The sequence below is a fragment of the Loxodonta africana genome, chromosome 3 (genome assembly GCF_030014295.1).
Source record: "Loxodonta africana isolate mLoxAfr1 chromosome 3, mLoxAfr1.hap2, whole genome shotgun sequence".
NCBI lineage: Eukaryota > Metazoa > Chordata > Mammalia > Proboscidea > Elephantidae > Loxodonta > Loxodonta africana.
The window spans coordinates 194090277-194103045 of NC_087344.1; the positions used below are offsets into that span (position 1 = coordinate 194090277).

The 12769-nt window shown below is 49.6% G+C and overlaps 2 protein-coding genes across 3 annotated transcripts in view; both read left to right on the forward strand.

Moving 5' to 3' along the window:
- Nucleotides 1-7520, forward strand: part of CADM3 (cell adhesion molecule 3) — a 31481-nt gene extending 23961 nt beyond the window's left edge. The window contains exons 7-10 of one of the 2 annotated variants that reach the window (XM_064282780.1): nucleotides 2684-2774; nucleotides 3210-3379; nucleotides 6046-6171; nucleotides 7230-7520. In XM_064282780.1, coding sequence (XP_064138850.1) covers nucleotides 2684-2774; nucleotides 3210-3379; nucleotides 6046-6171; nucleotides 7230-7348 — 506 coding nt within the window. In that variant the 3' untranslated portion in view covers nucleotides 7349-7520. The remainder of the gene's footprint in view (nucleotides 1-2683; nucleotides 2775-3209; nucleotides 3380-6045; nucleotides 6172-7229) is intronic. The other variant, XM_064282779.1, reaches the window with a different exon arrangement.
- A 29-nt stretch (nucleotides 7521-7549) lies between these two features.
- Nucleotides 7550-12244, forward strand: ACKR1 (atypical chemokine receptor 1 (Duffy blood group)). Its single transcript, XM_064282781.1, has 2 exons — nucleotides 7550-10719; nucleotides 11224-12244. Exons 1-2 carry the CDS (start codon nucleotides 10699-10701, stop codon nucleotides 12196-12198), a joined length of 996 nt encoding a protein of 331 aa, XP_064138851.1. The 5' UTR covers nucleotides 7550-10698; the 3' UTR covers nucleotides 12199-12244.
- The last annotated feature ends 525 nt before the right edge of the window (nucleotides 12245-12769 follow it).

A 12769-nucleotide genomic window follows, 5' to 3' on the forward strand; every position in this document is an offset into this window, starting at 1 on the left:
CCTTCCAAGGACCCTTGTCCCTCTTTGGAGTCTGCCTTGAGTATGAACAGGAAACATTTGCCCTCATCTGAGGAAATATGGATTTTTTTTTTTTTTTTTTTTTCAGAAAAGACCTTGACTGGGTAGAGGAATCCAAGGAACAATGAACACAAAATGAAAGCAGAAGATATAGAGTCGTAAAATCATGCATTTCTTGTCCTAACATAGCCAAAGGCTGGGTGTTTTTCTAAAGTAACTAAAGCCCTGAATCTCTTTTTTCTATGAGATCCAGGCCTGATGACTTTTCCTAATTTTAATGCTATTTAAATCAGTTGCTAAACCCACCCGTCAAACTTTAACAAGAGATAGGTTTGAGATAGTATCGTGTTCCATTTAGTAGACTCTCAATCTGGAGGCACAGGACCTGGATTCTAGCCACTGATTTGTCACTTACAAGCTGTCTTACTTTAGCCAAAACATTTAATCTGTTTGCGACCCTTCACAGTGAGCTATTGTGAGAATAAATGAAACAATAGATATACAAGAACTTTTTAAACTTCAATGTTCTATATTGTTAATGAGGTATTTCTCTAACTGTTGGTCCTGAGTGTGAAGCCCCTGGCCTTGGGTTCTTCCATCAGCCCTGGTCCCTGGCCAGAGATAGGGAAGGCCTTCTCATGTCTGAGCCCCAAAGACTCATCTGTTAGGTACCAGACCATCTGGCAGTTAATCTCCAGAGACCTCTTTTGGCCCAACTGTGATCAGAAGTCAGTCAACAAATGCTGCACTCAGGCACTGTGCTAGAGATTTCTATGGCTGCTGGGCCCCAGCACACCCATTCTCTCACCTGGCCTATTTCTCTTTGTCCTGTTTGATTTGAAGGAAGCATGTTCATTAAACTCGTTGTTAAGGTTGGCTCTATCCTTAGGGGAAGCTCGGCCTCTTTATCTGTTGTTCTAAACCAGCATCTGGTTGTATTGTTCTAAGCGGCCATCTGGACATAGCCTCCTAAGCAGCCCTTTGGCGTCAGTGGCAGATGCCATTATTCCTCTGCATCTATATTGTGTCTCAGTACCTTTTTGCAGGCAAAATATGACCCCCATATCTTGCTGTTTCAAAGCTCACTTCATTTTTGGACTGACCATTAAAAATGATATTTTATATTCAAGGGTTCCTTCCAGTTCTGAGCTCCCTTGCAGAACAGAGAGGACTGAATGGTTCTGAGCTTGATAAGTGATCAAGTTCAGGTTTATTTGTTTTGTCAAAAAATGAGAAGAAAGTTCCATCTACCTGGTGGACAGAGTCCTGGGTGGTACAAGCAGTTAATGTGCATTTTTTTCTAACCAAAAGGCTGAAGTTTGGAGTCCACCCAGAGGTGCCTCAGAAGAAATCCCTGGGAATCTACTTCTGAAAAATCAGCCGTTGAAAACCCTATGGAGCTCACGTGGTCACTGTGAGTCAGAATTGACTCAATGGCAAGTGATTATGTGCTAGGTACAGATGAGCCATTTCTGCCTCTCCTCAGATCTTTGTTATGATGTCCTTCAGGGGAAAGACAACACACAGTAGAGGCAAGGTCAGCACAACTGGACTAAACCAAAAGCAAAGAAGTTTCTTGAATAAACCAAATGCTTCGAAGGCCAGAGTAGCACGGGAAGGAGTCTGGGTACCATGGTTTCAGGGGATATCTAGGCCTATTGGCATAATAAAATGTATTGAGAAAACATTCTGCATCCCACTTTCGTGAGTGGCATCTGGGGTCTTAAACGCTAGCAAGCAGCCATCTAAGGTGGATCAATTGGTCTCAACTCACCTGGATCAAAGGAGAATGAAGAACACCAAAGACATAAGGTAATTGTGAGCCCGAGAGACAGAAAGGGCCACATAAATCAGAGACTACATCAGCCTGAGACCAGAAGAACTAGATGGTGCCTGGCTACAACCGATGACTGCCCTGACAGGGAGTACAACAGAAAATCTCTAATGGAGCAGGAGAGCAGTGGGATGCAGACCTCAAATTCCCATAAAAAGACCAGACTTAATGGTCTGACTGAGACTAGAAGGACCCCAGAGGTCATGGTCTCCAGACCTTCTGTTAGTCCAAGACAGGAACCATTCCCAAAGCCAACTCTTCAGACAGGAATTGGACTGGACTATAAGATAGGAAATGATACTGGTGAGGAGTGAGCTTCTTGGCTCAAGTAGACACATAAGACTATGTGGGCAGCTCCTGTGTAGAGGGGAGATGAGAAGGCAGAGGGGGACAGGAGCTGGCTGAATGGACATGGGGAATACAGGGTGGTAAAGAGGAGTGCGCTGTCTCATTAAAAAAAAAAAAAAATTTTTTTAGGGGGAGAGCAACTAGGAGTACATAGCAATGTGTGTATAAATTTTTTGTAGGAGAGACTGACTTGATTTGTAAACTTTCATTTAAAGTGCAATAAAAAAAAAAAAAGATGTCCCTCAGGTACCCACCGAGGAAAGATCTCCCAGAATCCAATCACACTGCAAGGTTGCAATATAAGAAGTTCCTTTGCTCACCAGCAGTTGAGGGGAGAAGAGGGTCTTTGTTCATAGCCTCTTGGGCTCTTGAGGGATTTGAGAAGGTATATGCATTACTGGGTGATTTCAGGATACATGTCAGGGCAGATGGCCTCCTAAATGATGTGAGGAGTTTTTGTTGACACCATTTCCTTCTCCACAGACACACCAACGGCAATGATTCGGCCAGACCCTCCACATCCTCGGGAGGGCCAGAAGCTATTGCTACACTGTGAGGGTCATGGCAATCCTGTGTAAGAAGATCCATTTCCTGTCCTCTAATGCACCTCAGAGCCTCAGATTGTTATCTTCACTTAAGTTTTCCTGTCTTCCCTGGACTGTCTAAGCCTCCCGTTTTCCCTGACCCTGTCTAACAATGTTCATCCTCTCGTTATTTCTCTTGTAAAGGCTACAGAAGTGGGGAGGGGGCTTTCCCTGGCTTAGCCCCTGAGATTCCCATGGGAGCCAAGTTACAGCAAGATACAAGTTAGGAATCTCCACATTTCCCAAAATGTACCCCAAGAGATCACCCTCTCCTGCTTCTGAGCAGCTCAGTGTCTGTGTGCCCCATAACTTCTTGACTCCTCATCAAGAATTCCTTGATTTCTCTTGCTCCCAGTTATTTGTTTTCGTCTTTTAGCTCCCGACCTACTCTCTCCTGAACATGTCCGATTTCTTTGCCTTAACAGCCCCAAGCAGTACCTATGGGAGAAGGAAGGCAGCGTGCCCCCCTTGAAGATGACACAGGAGAGAGCCCTGATCTTCCCCTTCCTCAACAAGAGTGACAGTGGCACCTATGGCTGCACAGCCACCAGCAACATGGGCAGTCACAAAGCCTACTACACTCTCAATGTTAACGGTGAGCCGTCTCCAGTTCTCCTCCTCCAGGTCTGCCCTTCTCACCTTCTCTGTCCATCTTACACTCTCTTCTGTCCACCTCCTGATAGCATCCCTCACTGTGATTGAGAGTGGAGTAAGGGAAAATCAGAAGCAGCCCACTAGTGAGGAATTAGGCTCACGGTCCACTCTGGAATGTGTAATGAGGAAAAATCAATAGGAGGGTGGACTCCCATCTGCCTTTGTTCAACAGCAGTGGCCCAAGTGGCACTATCCTCCAAGCCCTGCACTCACCTGACAGCAAGAATAATAATGCTGTGTTCAGAGGCCCCATAGCCTCTCAAGTGCAGGTAAAGATGCATTTTCCTATTCAGTGAGCTGTTCTCAGAGTTGCTTCTCCTGCGAGGAGGTTTGGGATGCATGCTACTCCTGTCATTTCCTTTTCTGCAGACCTTAGACACTATAGTGGGTCCAGGCAGAAAATGGAGATAAGCTGTACTATGCTCACAAATAGTCAGAATCTTTTCACAGATGCTGTGTCTTCTGGAGGGACCAGATGACGCACCTTCTCTGAAATTCTTTCCAAAATGTGACCACAAAATCCAACTTCAGGAGAAGTGACAGGTTAACACAGACCCTCCTTTATGGAGCATTGGCAGAGGGTTTTTTTTAGATCTCATTAGAAGTGGGGTCCTGCCAGAAAGTCCTAGAAGCCTCTTCTCAGAGTAAAGGAGCTACATTGTTAGAGGTACATCAGAGATTTCCTTGCCTGGAACACCTATTAAAGCAGTAGGGGAGATATCAGCCAGGGCTTCCAGGGTAAGAGGCCTGAGGTTCTTGGGAACAGGGTATCTGGATGAGTAATTCCAACTCCAGGGGCCAACCTCAGCAGGTAGGGCTGCGTTAGCACAAGGAACAAGGCTATTGTAGGACCCCAGGAGCCAGGACAATGCACTGGGGTCTGGTCTCTGCTCCTGAATCTCTTCAGACCAACTCTGGCAATAATTTGCAGTGAGAGAAATTTCCACAGCTCCTCAAAGTTCTCATGCCCTTGTGGCTGGCGTCTTACTGAGGCCTCCTCTGCCCTGTGGTAAAGAGCCCAGTGCATCCTGTTTGACTTCATCTGCTTCCTGTGCTGACGCCTGGTGGTGGAGTGGGTTGCTGCATCTTCTTCCAGGAATATCCTAAGTAATATTTACTCCCACCTACCTGGAATGAAATTAAATGTAGTTCATTCAGAGACAAGGACCTGTAATTGATGACCCCAGAGGTCTTTCTAGCCAAGGAAATCTGTGTCTTACTAAGGAATTTCCATTTCTATAAGCTCTTGAATAATTATCTACGATTATTTTTCAATAAGAACAGTGGAAACCCTGGTGGTGTAGCAGTTAAGTGTTATAGCTGCTAACCAAAAGGTGGGCAGTTTGGATACACCAGGCGCCCCTTGGAAACTCTATGGGGCAGTTCTACTCTGTCCTGTAGGGTCACTAGGAGTCAGAATCGACTCGACAGCAATGGGTTTAGTTTTTTTGTTTGTGTGTGTGTGTGTCTTACATACTCCCTGGGACAGAGATCATGAATAAACTCATCCTGCTCCTTCCAAGTTATACCATCACACCCACCCCATCATGTCATCAAGCCCCAAACTTCATCCTCTCCTTTCCTCTCAAGTAAAGCATAAAGAACCAGAGCATAAATGTTTTCTTTTCAAATAAGGCGTAGTAGACAGGCAAAGAACTAAAAAGCTGGCCCAGTGAAGCCCGAGGAGACATAAGGTAGGACAGACAAAATATATAAGGAGTCAATGAGGCATCAAGACTCAAGCTGAGTCTACAGAAAAACGGTAGCTCTCATATGTGTGGAAGGACTATATCTATGGCTAATACAATTTTTGACACGTCAGAACTATGTCCTGGGCCTTTGCACTGTGTCCTCAGATATTTGGGACTCTGACTTTAGCTGGCAGTGCTATCGTTGCCACACATGGCCCAGTCCTGGGAAGAAGCAGTTCAGTCTTTGTCCTTCCCACGAACCTTTCGATGGTATGGAAGTGAAAATGGAGCCTCAGACCACCTTATTAGGACAGGTTAATGGACTGGGTTTTTGTTGGAACTCTGAACTCCCCAATCAAGAAGGAACACTGTGATTTATACAGGTGGGCACAGTGTATCTTCTTTCGTAAGCTCTGTTAAAGTGCTTAATTCTTGGCCCCATCGGTTTTTCCCTTTGCTTCTCTACCTGATCCCAGGGCAGTGGGTGAATAGCCTGAGAAGCCGCCTAGAGAAACCAGCTCAGAATAGCAAGCAGACAGGTGAGTAAGAAGGCATGCAGTGTAGAGAAGGAATGCTCTGGTAATCCAGAAATATAAGAAGAAAAAAAGGAAGGAAGGAAAGAAGGAAAAGAGATGACAGGCGTGAAAGTGATGGTTTTTGACCAAGGGCAACCTTCAGTGCTAAGAACTCAACTTAGAGAGTTGGTGTGAGCAGATTTATTCATTTATTCATGAATATATCAATTTTTTTCCAACATTTACTGTGTTCCAGGTACTGTGCAAGAAATTGCTGAATGGTGTCGCTCCATTTCCCTAATGTTAGTCTACATTCTCTGCTGAGTATGACTCTCCATGGCCAGGTCAGAAATGCTATAAGGGTTCTCCCAGATCTGACTGTGTGCATCCCCCCCCTGCAGACCCCAGTCCGGTGCCCTCGTCCTCCAGCACCTACCATGCCATCATTGGCGGGATCGTGGCTTTCATTGTCTTCCTGCTGCTCATCCTGCTCATCTTCCTCGGCCACTACTTGATCCGGCACAAAGGTCAGAGGCATGAGAGAATGATGAGTGGGGCTCGGGAGCTGGTAGGAAGGTCAATCAGGGGCAGGCAGGAGGGAGTAGGGTGCAATCAGGGACTTTGGAGATTCGGTCAACTCCTCGGAATGTTTGAGAAAGAGTCAAGAATGCAGTCAACCCCACTCTTGCTAACCTGATAACAACTGAGCACCAACAGCCCCGCAGTAAAGCTTGGTCACTTGGTGATCATCCAAGTGAAATCAGCCATCCCACTCAAGTCAGCTGCTGCTCCATGCTGCTCTGAGTCCAGGGTCTCCCGCCGTAAGGCTGAAAGCTCCCTGCAACTCTGCAGCTCCATCCCATTCCTCCCAGCACCTTCTTCGTTTCTATCCATTTAGCCTTGTTTTCCTTCCACTTGGGTCTCACCCCTGTCCCCACACCCATCTCTTTTCTTTCCTCTCTTTTTACCTGCCTGTCTGTATGCCATATCCCCTCTCTCCACATTCCTTTCTCTCAGACTTCCCTGTTATTACTCCAGCCAGGAGCCTGATTGCATGGGCTGGTCAAATGCTAGCTGGATCTCAGTTGCATTGCTTATGAAGCTTGACATAGCAGTTTCCCTTTCACACCTTATGTGCATTCACAGACTCATACACACTCACACATACACACTCACCCATTTTCTCACATACACACACATGCTCTCACACACTCACACATACACAACACACACAGACATACACTTACAACACACTTTCTCACACGCTCACATATACATACATTCTCACAGTCACACACATACACACTCACCCATATACGCTCACACACACACCGTTTTTTCATTTTTGCCTGTATTTTAGATGAGATTCTGGTTCAGGGCAAGATTCATTAATTCATTAGGGTGTGGTCAGATGAAGGAAGAGAAACAAAATGCAAATTAGGCAAGGTAGGGCGGAAGAAAGCACTAAGCTATAGACAGGATGCTTGAGCACTGTGTGGGTGGTGGGAGGGCAGGAAAGTGGGTAGGGTGGGCTTCAAAGGTTTGGAAGCTGCTCCTGAAAAGAGCAGCCTCTATCTCTATCCAGGAACCTACCTGACACACGAGGCGAAAGGCTCTGACGATGCCCCGGATGCAGACACGGCCATCATCAACGCAGAAGGCGGGCAATCGGGCGGGGATGACAAGAAGGAATATTTCATCTAGGGGTGCCCGCCTACTTCCTGTGCCCCCCCAGGGGCCCCATGGGGACTGCTGGGGCCGTCACCAACCCGGACTTGTACAGAGCGACCCCAGGGCCGCCCCTCCCGCTTGCTCCCCGGCCCACCCACCCCCTGTACAGAATGTCTGCTTTGGGTGCGGTTTTGTACTAGGTTTGGAATGGGGAGGGAGGAGGGCGGGGGGGAGGGGAGGGCTGCCCTCGGCCCTTTCCGTGGCTTCTCTGCGTTTGGGTTATTATTATTTTTGTAACAATCCCAAATCAAATCTGTCTCCAGGCTGGAGGGGCAGGGGCCCTGGGGTGAGGAAGGAAAAAAACTGTAGTGTTACGGGGAGAGTGAAGGTGGATGGGTTAGGAAAGGTAAAGGAACAGGCTCGTTTGGTGGGGGGGGGGGGAGGGGCTTTTGCCAGCCCTCCACCCTCTATAAGGGTGCAGCTGCCCCAGACTTCCCCGGGAGCCGGAGGGTTGTGAGCAGGAGCCAGAGGTGGCATTTCTTTTGATAGTCACAAACGGTGAGCTATGAACACGGAGGTACGGGCCACCCAACACTCTGCTTCACCATCAGGGGAAGGTGAATGGAGATGTGACCTGTAGCCATGCAGGCACCCAGAGCTTGGGCACGGAGAGGATCCAGGCCCCTGCAAGAAGGGGTAGTGGAAGGATGGCAGAGACTGACCTGCTGGCCCCTCACCCCACAATGGATGGGTGACAGGCGCTCTTCCCAGGAACTGCCCTTGGGGGAGAGCAGAGCGTGGCTGCAGTTCCTTCTACATCAGCTGTGGAGAGGTGCTGCTCTGGGGCCCGGACTGCATATGCTTCCCTGCCAAGGGCCCCTCACTCTTTCCCAGGCCCTGGATTGTTGCACGGCAACCACTCTTCTCATGGCATTGCTCGGCAACTCCTCCTCCCCATCTGTGCCACCCTGCACCCCCTAAGCCAGCCCTTAGCTCTTCCTCCCTCAGAAGCCAGGCAGATATAACAACAAAGAATACTAAAAGGAGCTTCACTGCACTGAGCTGTTTCCGGCCCAAACTAAGGAAATAATGTGAACTCTATGAGTGTCTGAAAGTGTGTGTGTGCGTGTGTGTGTGTGTGTTTGCGACAGAGACTGAGGAGGAGGGACAAGAGTCTGGGTCCTGGGCAGGTGGCTGGGGCTGTGGGGACAGATGAAAGAGGGCTTCAGGCGTGGAGAATTCCTAGTCAGGTACCTCACCTGGGATGTTGCTCTAACCTGGTATATTCCATGCTACTCCCACTGCCCATTTGTCTTGGAGAAAGGAGTCCCAGGATGTGTTTCTGGTCAATTTTCCATCCCACCTCTCCCCCAAACACAGAGCACTCAACCCCTCCCTCATTTTCCCATCTCCGAACCATGGAGTCAGTGCCACAGCCTCTTCTATGCACCCCCAGGCCTCTCCCTGGCACTGACCCTGAAATTTCCCATACTCTCTACCCAGTGAGTTGAGGGCTGGGAGTGAAACCCCCTGTCTCCTTCCCATCCCCACCCCTGCTTTTGATTTTCTGTCTTCCCTTCCTGGCCTGGAGCTGGTTGCCGTGGAGATGAGGTTGCTCCCCCTCCCTGTCCCAGCCGGCCTGCCCCCCTCAGACCCAGGATGCCCCTTGGCATTGCTCTCACCATCCTCCAGCGTGTCCTCCTTGCTCTGACAAATGGGCGTGCAAAACAGGGGCAGCTGCACTCCAGCAGATCTGCCCACCCCCTCAGTTCAGGTAATACCGCTGTGAATCTTCCAGCCACTGGTTAGGGCCCTGGGCGCCATAGGCAGCCCCTTACCCGAGCCAGGGCCCCCTCCTCTAACAGCAGCAAGGGAGCCTGGGACCCAGGCCTGTTGAGCTCCCTGTCTCCCAGCACCTGCTTTTGGGAAAACAACTTTTCCTCTTCAAGCTGAACCACTCTGTCCATATTACACAGAAGCCATATTTGTACGGGGGGCGGGGGAGCGAGGGGCCTTTGTGCTGTGTGTGTCTGTCTGTGGGTGGGTGGGGGGAAGGGAGCAGGGAGGGGATCGTGTATCTTTATAATCTTTCTAACTCTCCTGTGCTAATCTCAGAGGGGCCACCCTCAATATATCTGGATTATCCGTGTCGTTTGGCTGCCTCCTTTTTGCTGCTCTCACGACTGCTGTTCCCCTGGTGTGCCCTGCACCTGATACCTCAAGGGGCGACGTGTCCTTCGCCATGCCACCCACCCAAGGGTATCTCTGTGTGGGAAAAATATAACTCTTGTGGGAGAGAATATCTAGTCTCCCTACCCCGCCTACCTTTCACTAGGCCCTTGCTTCCCAGAGAGTGACTGGGCATGGGGCACCTGACTGCCTCCACCCCCCCCCCAGTCCTCTGCCAGGCAAGGTTGAAGAAGGTTGAGACGGAAGTGGGAACCACTCCTGGAAAACTTCACCAGATTCTCCGCAACCTCACTCTCTAATCTCCCTCAGGTTGAACCTAAAACTTGAGCTAATGTCCTGGGAGAAAAGGGAAACACATCTCTCAGGTAATTTTTGCACCTGGATCTGTGGTTCTTTGCTCTCAGGCTCACTTGTCACTCCCTACCCTAGCTCCAGGCATGGGACTGAAACTCTTTGGCAGAATCGGGATTAAAACATTCCATGCTTTCTTGGACAAATGAACAACACACACACACACACACACACAAACACACACACATACACATACATTCTTATACCCAAACTGATACACACAGAGAGCTTACACCCACCCATATACATCTCAGGTTGTCAGCATCATATGGATCCAACCACAAGTGCCCACTGATACCGTCCCAAAACACATAGTTGTTGAATCATCTGCCTTTCCTTGTATCAACTTCAAGGGCATGGAGGAGCAGTGAGAGTCATCAGCTGCCCTTTCACTCCAACTTCCCAGCACCTCTCTTACCCCTGTCTCATTCTTCACCCCTGACCTCCTCTTCCTTCCTTGTGCTTGAAAAATCCCTTCCTGCTGGAAAGCCCCGTGGCTTTTCAGCATCCCCTTCCAGCTCTTTCTACCCTCTCCACCTTTGGGAACATACCCACTTTCTAGTCCCCACCTTTTTCCTTTCCTGAGTGCAGGTTTCAACCAGTAGATTCCAACCTGAAAACAGGAAACTCGGGGCCAGTGCCCCATGTAGGAATGAGGCTTAGGCAGGCAAGGCTGTGGGTGTGGAGTTAAGGCTTCCTGAATGCTCCCCCCCACCACCCACCTCTTGGCCCTGCCCAGAACCTGATGGTCCTCATTAGTCCTTGGCACTTATCTTGGAAACACAGCCACGGACAGTGCAGTCCCAGCCCTTCTCTCTGCCTGCCCTGAGCCTAGCAGTGCCATGGGGAACTGTCTGCACCCGGTGAGTGTAGGGGACAGCCCAACAAACACCTACCTCCTTGCCCTCCATTCCCTGACTGTTTATCCCTCAGGTCTTTATACCTCTTCCCTTTTCTCTTGTTTCTTATTCCTTCCCCCATTGTTCTCCCACTTTTAAGAATCTTTTTCCTTCTCTTCATCTTGTCTCAGTCTCTTAGGTCACCTATTATTGTCTTCATTGCCCTTTCATCCATGCCCACCCAATCCCCTCATTATCCTTCCTCTCTGATCTTCCCCTGCTTTTCCAGGCCTATTCACAACCCCTTCCCTGGCCTTTCTGTATCTCTTTGTTCTTCTGGTCCTGAGTCTCTCTGCTTTGCCCTCTTCTGCCAGCTCAACTGTGCAAACTTCTCCAGCTCCATGTTCTCCCAACCCCAGCTTCCCCTCTGTCCTCTACTCCCACCTTCCGCTCAGATCCCAGGAGACCCTTCGGAGGGTAAGCTGGGTGTCTGGATGCTCTGATTGCCCCTCTGGGTATGTTCTCCAGGTTACCTCCTCCGTCGATGATAACTCAAGTAAGTTTTCCTTTGAAAACTATGAGTGGAATATGACTTATGACTCATTGGACTACAACGACCCCAGCCTGCAAGCAGCTGCTCCCTGCCACTCCTGTAACCTGCTCGACGACTCCTCACTGCCCTTCTTCATCATGGCCAGCATCCTGGGGATCCTAGCTAGTGGGACTGCCCTCCTTGCATTTCTCAGACCCCTTTTCCACTGGGAGCTCTGCCGTGGTCGGCCTATCTTGGTACAGTTGGCTGTGGGCAGTGCCCTCTTCAGTGTAGTGGTGCCCATTCTGGCACCAGGGATCAGCAGCTCCCACAGCACTGCCTTGTGCCGCCTGGGCCACTCAGTCTGGTATGGATCAGCCTTTGCCCAGGCTCTGCTGATAGGATGCCGGGCCTGCCTGGGCCCCAAGCTGGATGCAAGCCAGGTCTCAAGCCACACCCTGGTGCTCACTGTGGGACTTTGGGGCACGGCTGCCCTGTTGGCACTGCCAATCACTTTGGCCAGCGACACTTCCCAAGGACTCTGCACCCTGGCATACAGCAGGGGGCTGGGGACTTTGCAGTGCATACATTCTGCAGTCTGTTTTGCCATCTTCTTCTTGTTACCACTGGGTTTGGTAGGAGCCAAGGGGCTGAAAAAGGTATTCGGCAGGGGGCCAGGCCCCTGGGTTGATATTCTGTGGGTATGGTTCAGTTTTTGGTGGCCTCATGGGGTGATTCTGGGATTTGACACCCTGGTGAGGTCCGGGACCTTGCCCTTGCAAACATGTTTAGCCCAGCAGATCCTGGACTTGCTGCTGCAACTGGCAGAAGCCCTGGCCACCTTGCACTGTGTGGCTACACCCCTGCTCCTGGCCTTTTTCTGCCACAGGACTGTCCACACTTCCTTTCTCTCCCTGCCCCTCCATGGAAGACAGTCTTCTCATGTGGGCACCCTTGGAAGCAAATCCTAGCTCTCACTCCTCCTGTCAACCTGAATTAAAGTGTATGTTGCTTTTATGAAGTGGATGGTTTCTCTTTTTTTCTGGGGATGAAGAAGAGAGGATGGAGAATGGGGGAAAGAGAGACATTTCACACCAGACTTCCTGTCAGAGTCTGTTTCTCTGGCTGGCTTGGGGAGAAAGTGAGTGAGGTACTAACACCCTCAGGGTGCACAGATGTTCTCTTGAGGTGTGAGGTTACTGCCATCTCAAGAGGGAATAGAACAGGGACTAGGGCATCAAGGTAACAACTAAACCTAAGAAACTAGAAGAGATGGCTTAGCAGGTAAAGAAAGAAGAGAAGCTACAGGGAGCAAGTGGAATAGGGATAGAAACTGGAGCAAGAAGAAGAGTGAAGATGAAGTTCAGAGCACAATTTCCCCTCCCCTGGACGGCCTGCCCAGCCTTCCTCTCTGCCTTCTATTTCCCTGACAGACATCTGTTGGCTTGTGTAGAGATCAAAGTGGTGGCAGGGAAGCTGAGGAGAATCATTCCGGAAATTTTACTTAGTCCAGGGAATGTATCAAGAGAATTCTAAAAGCCA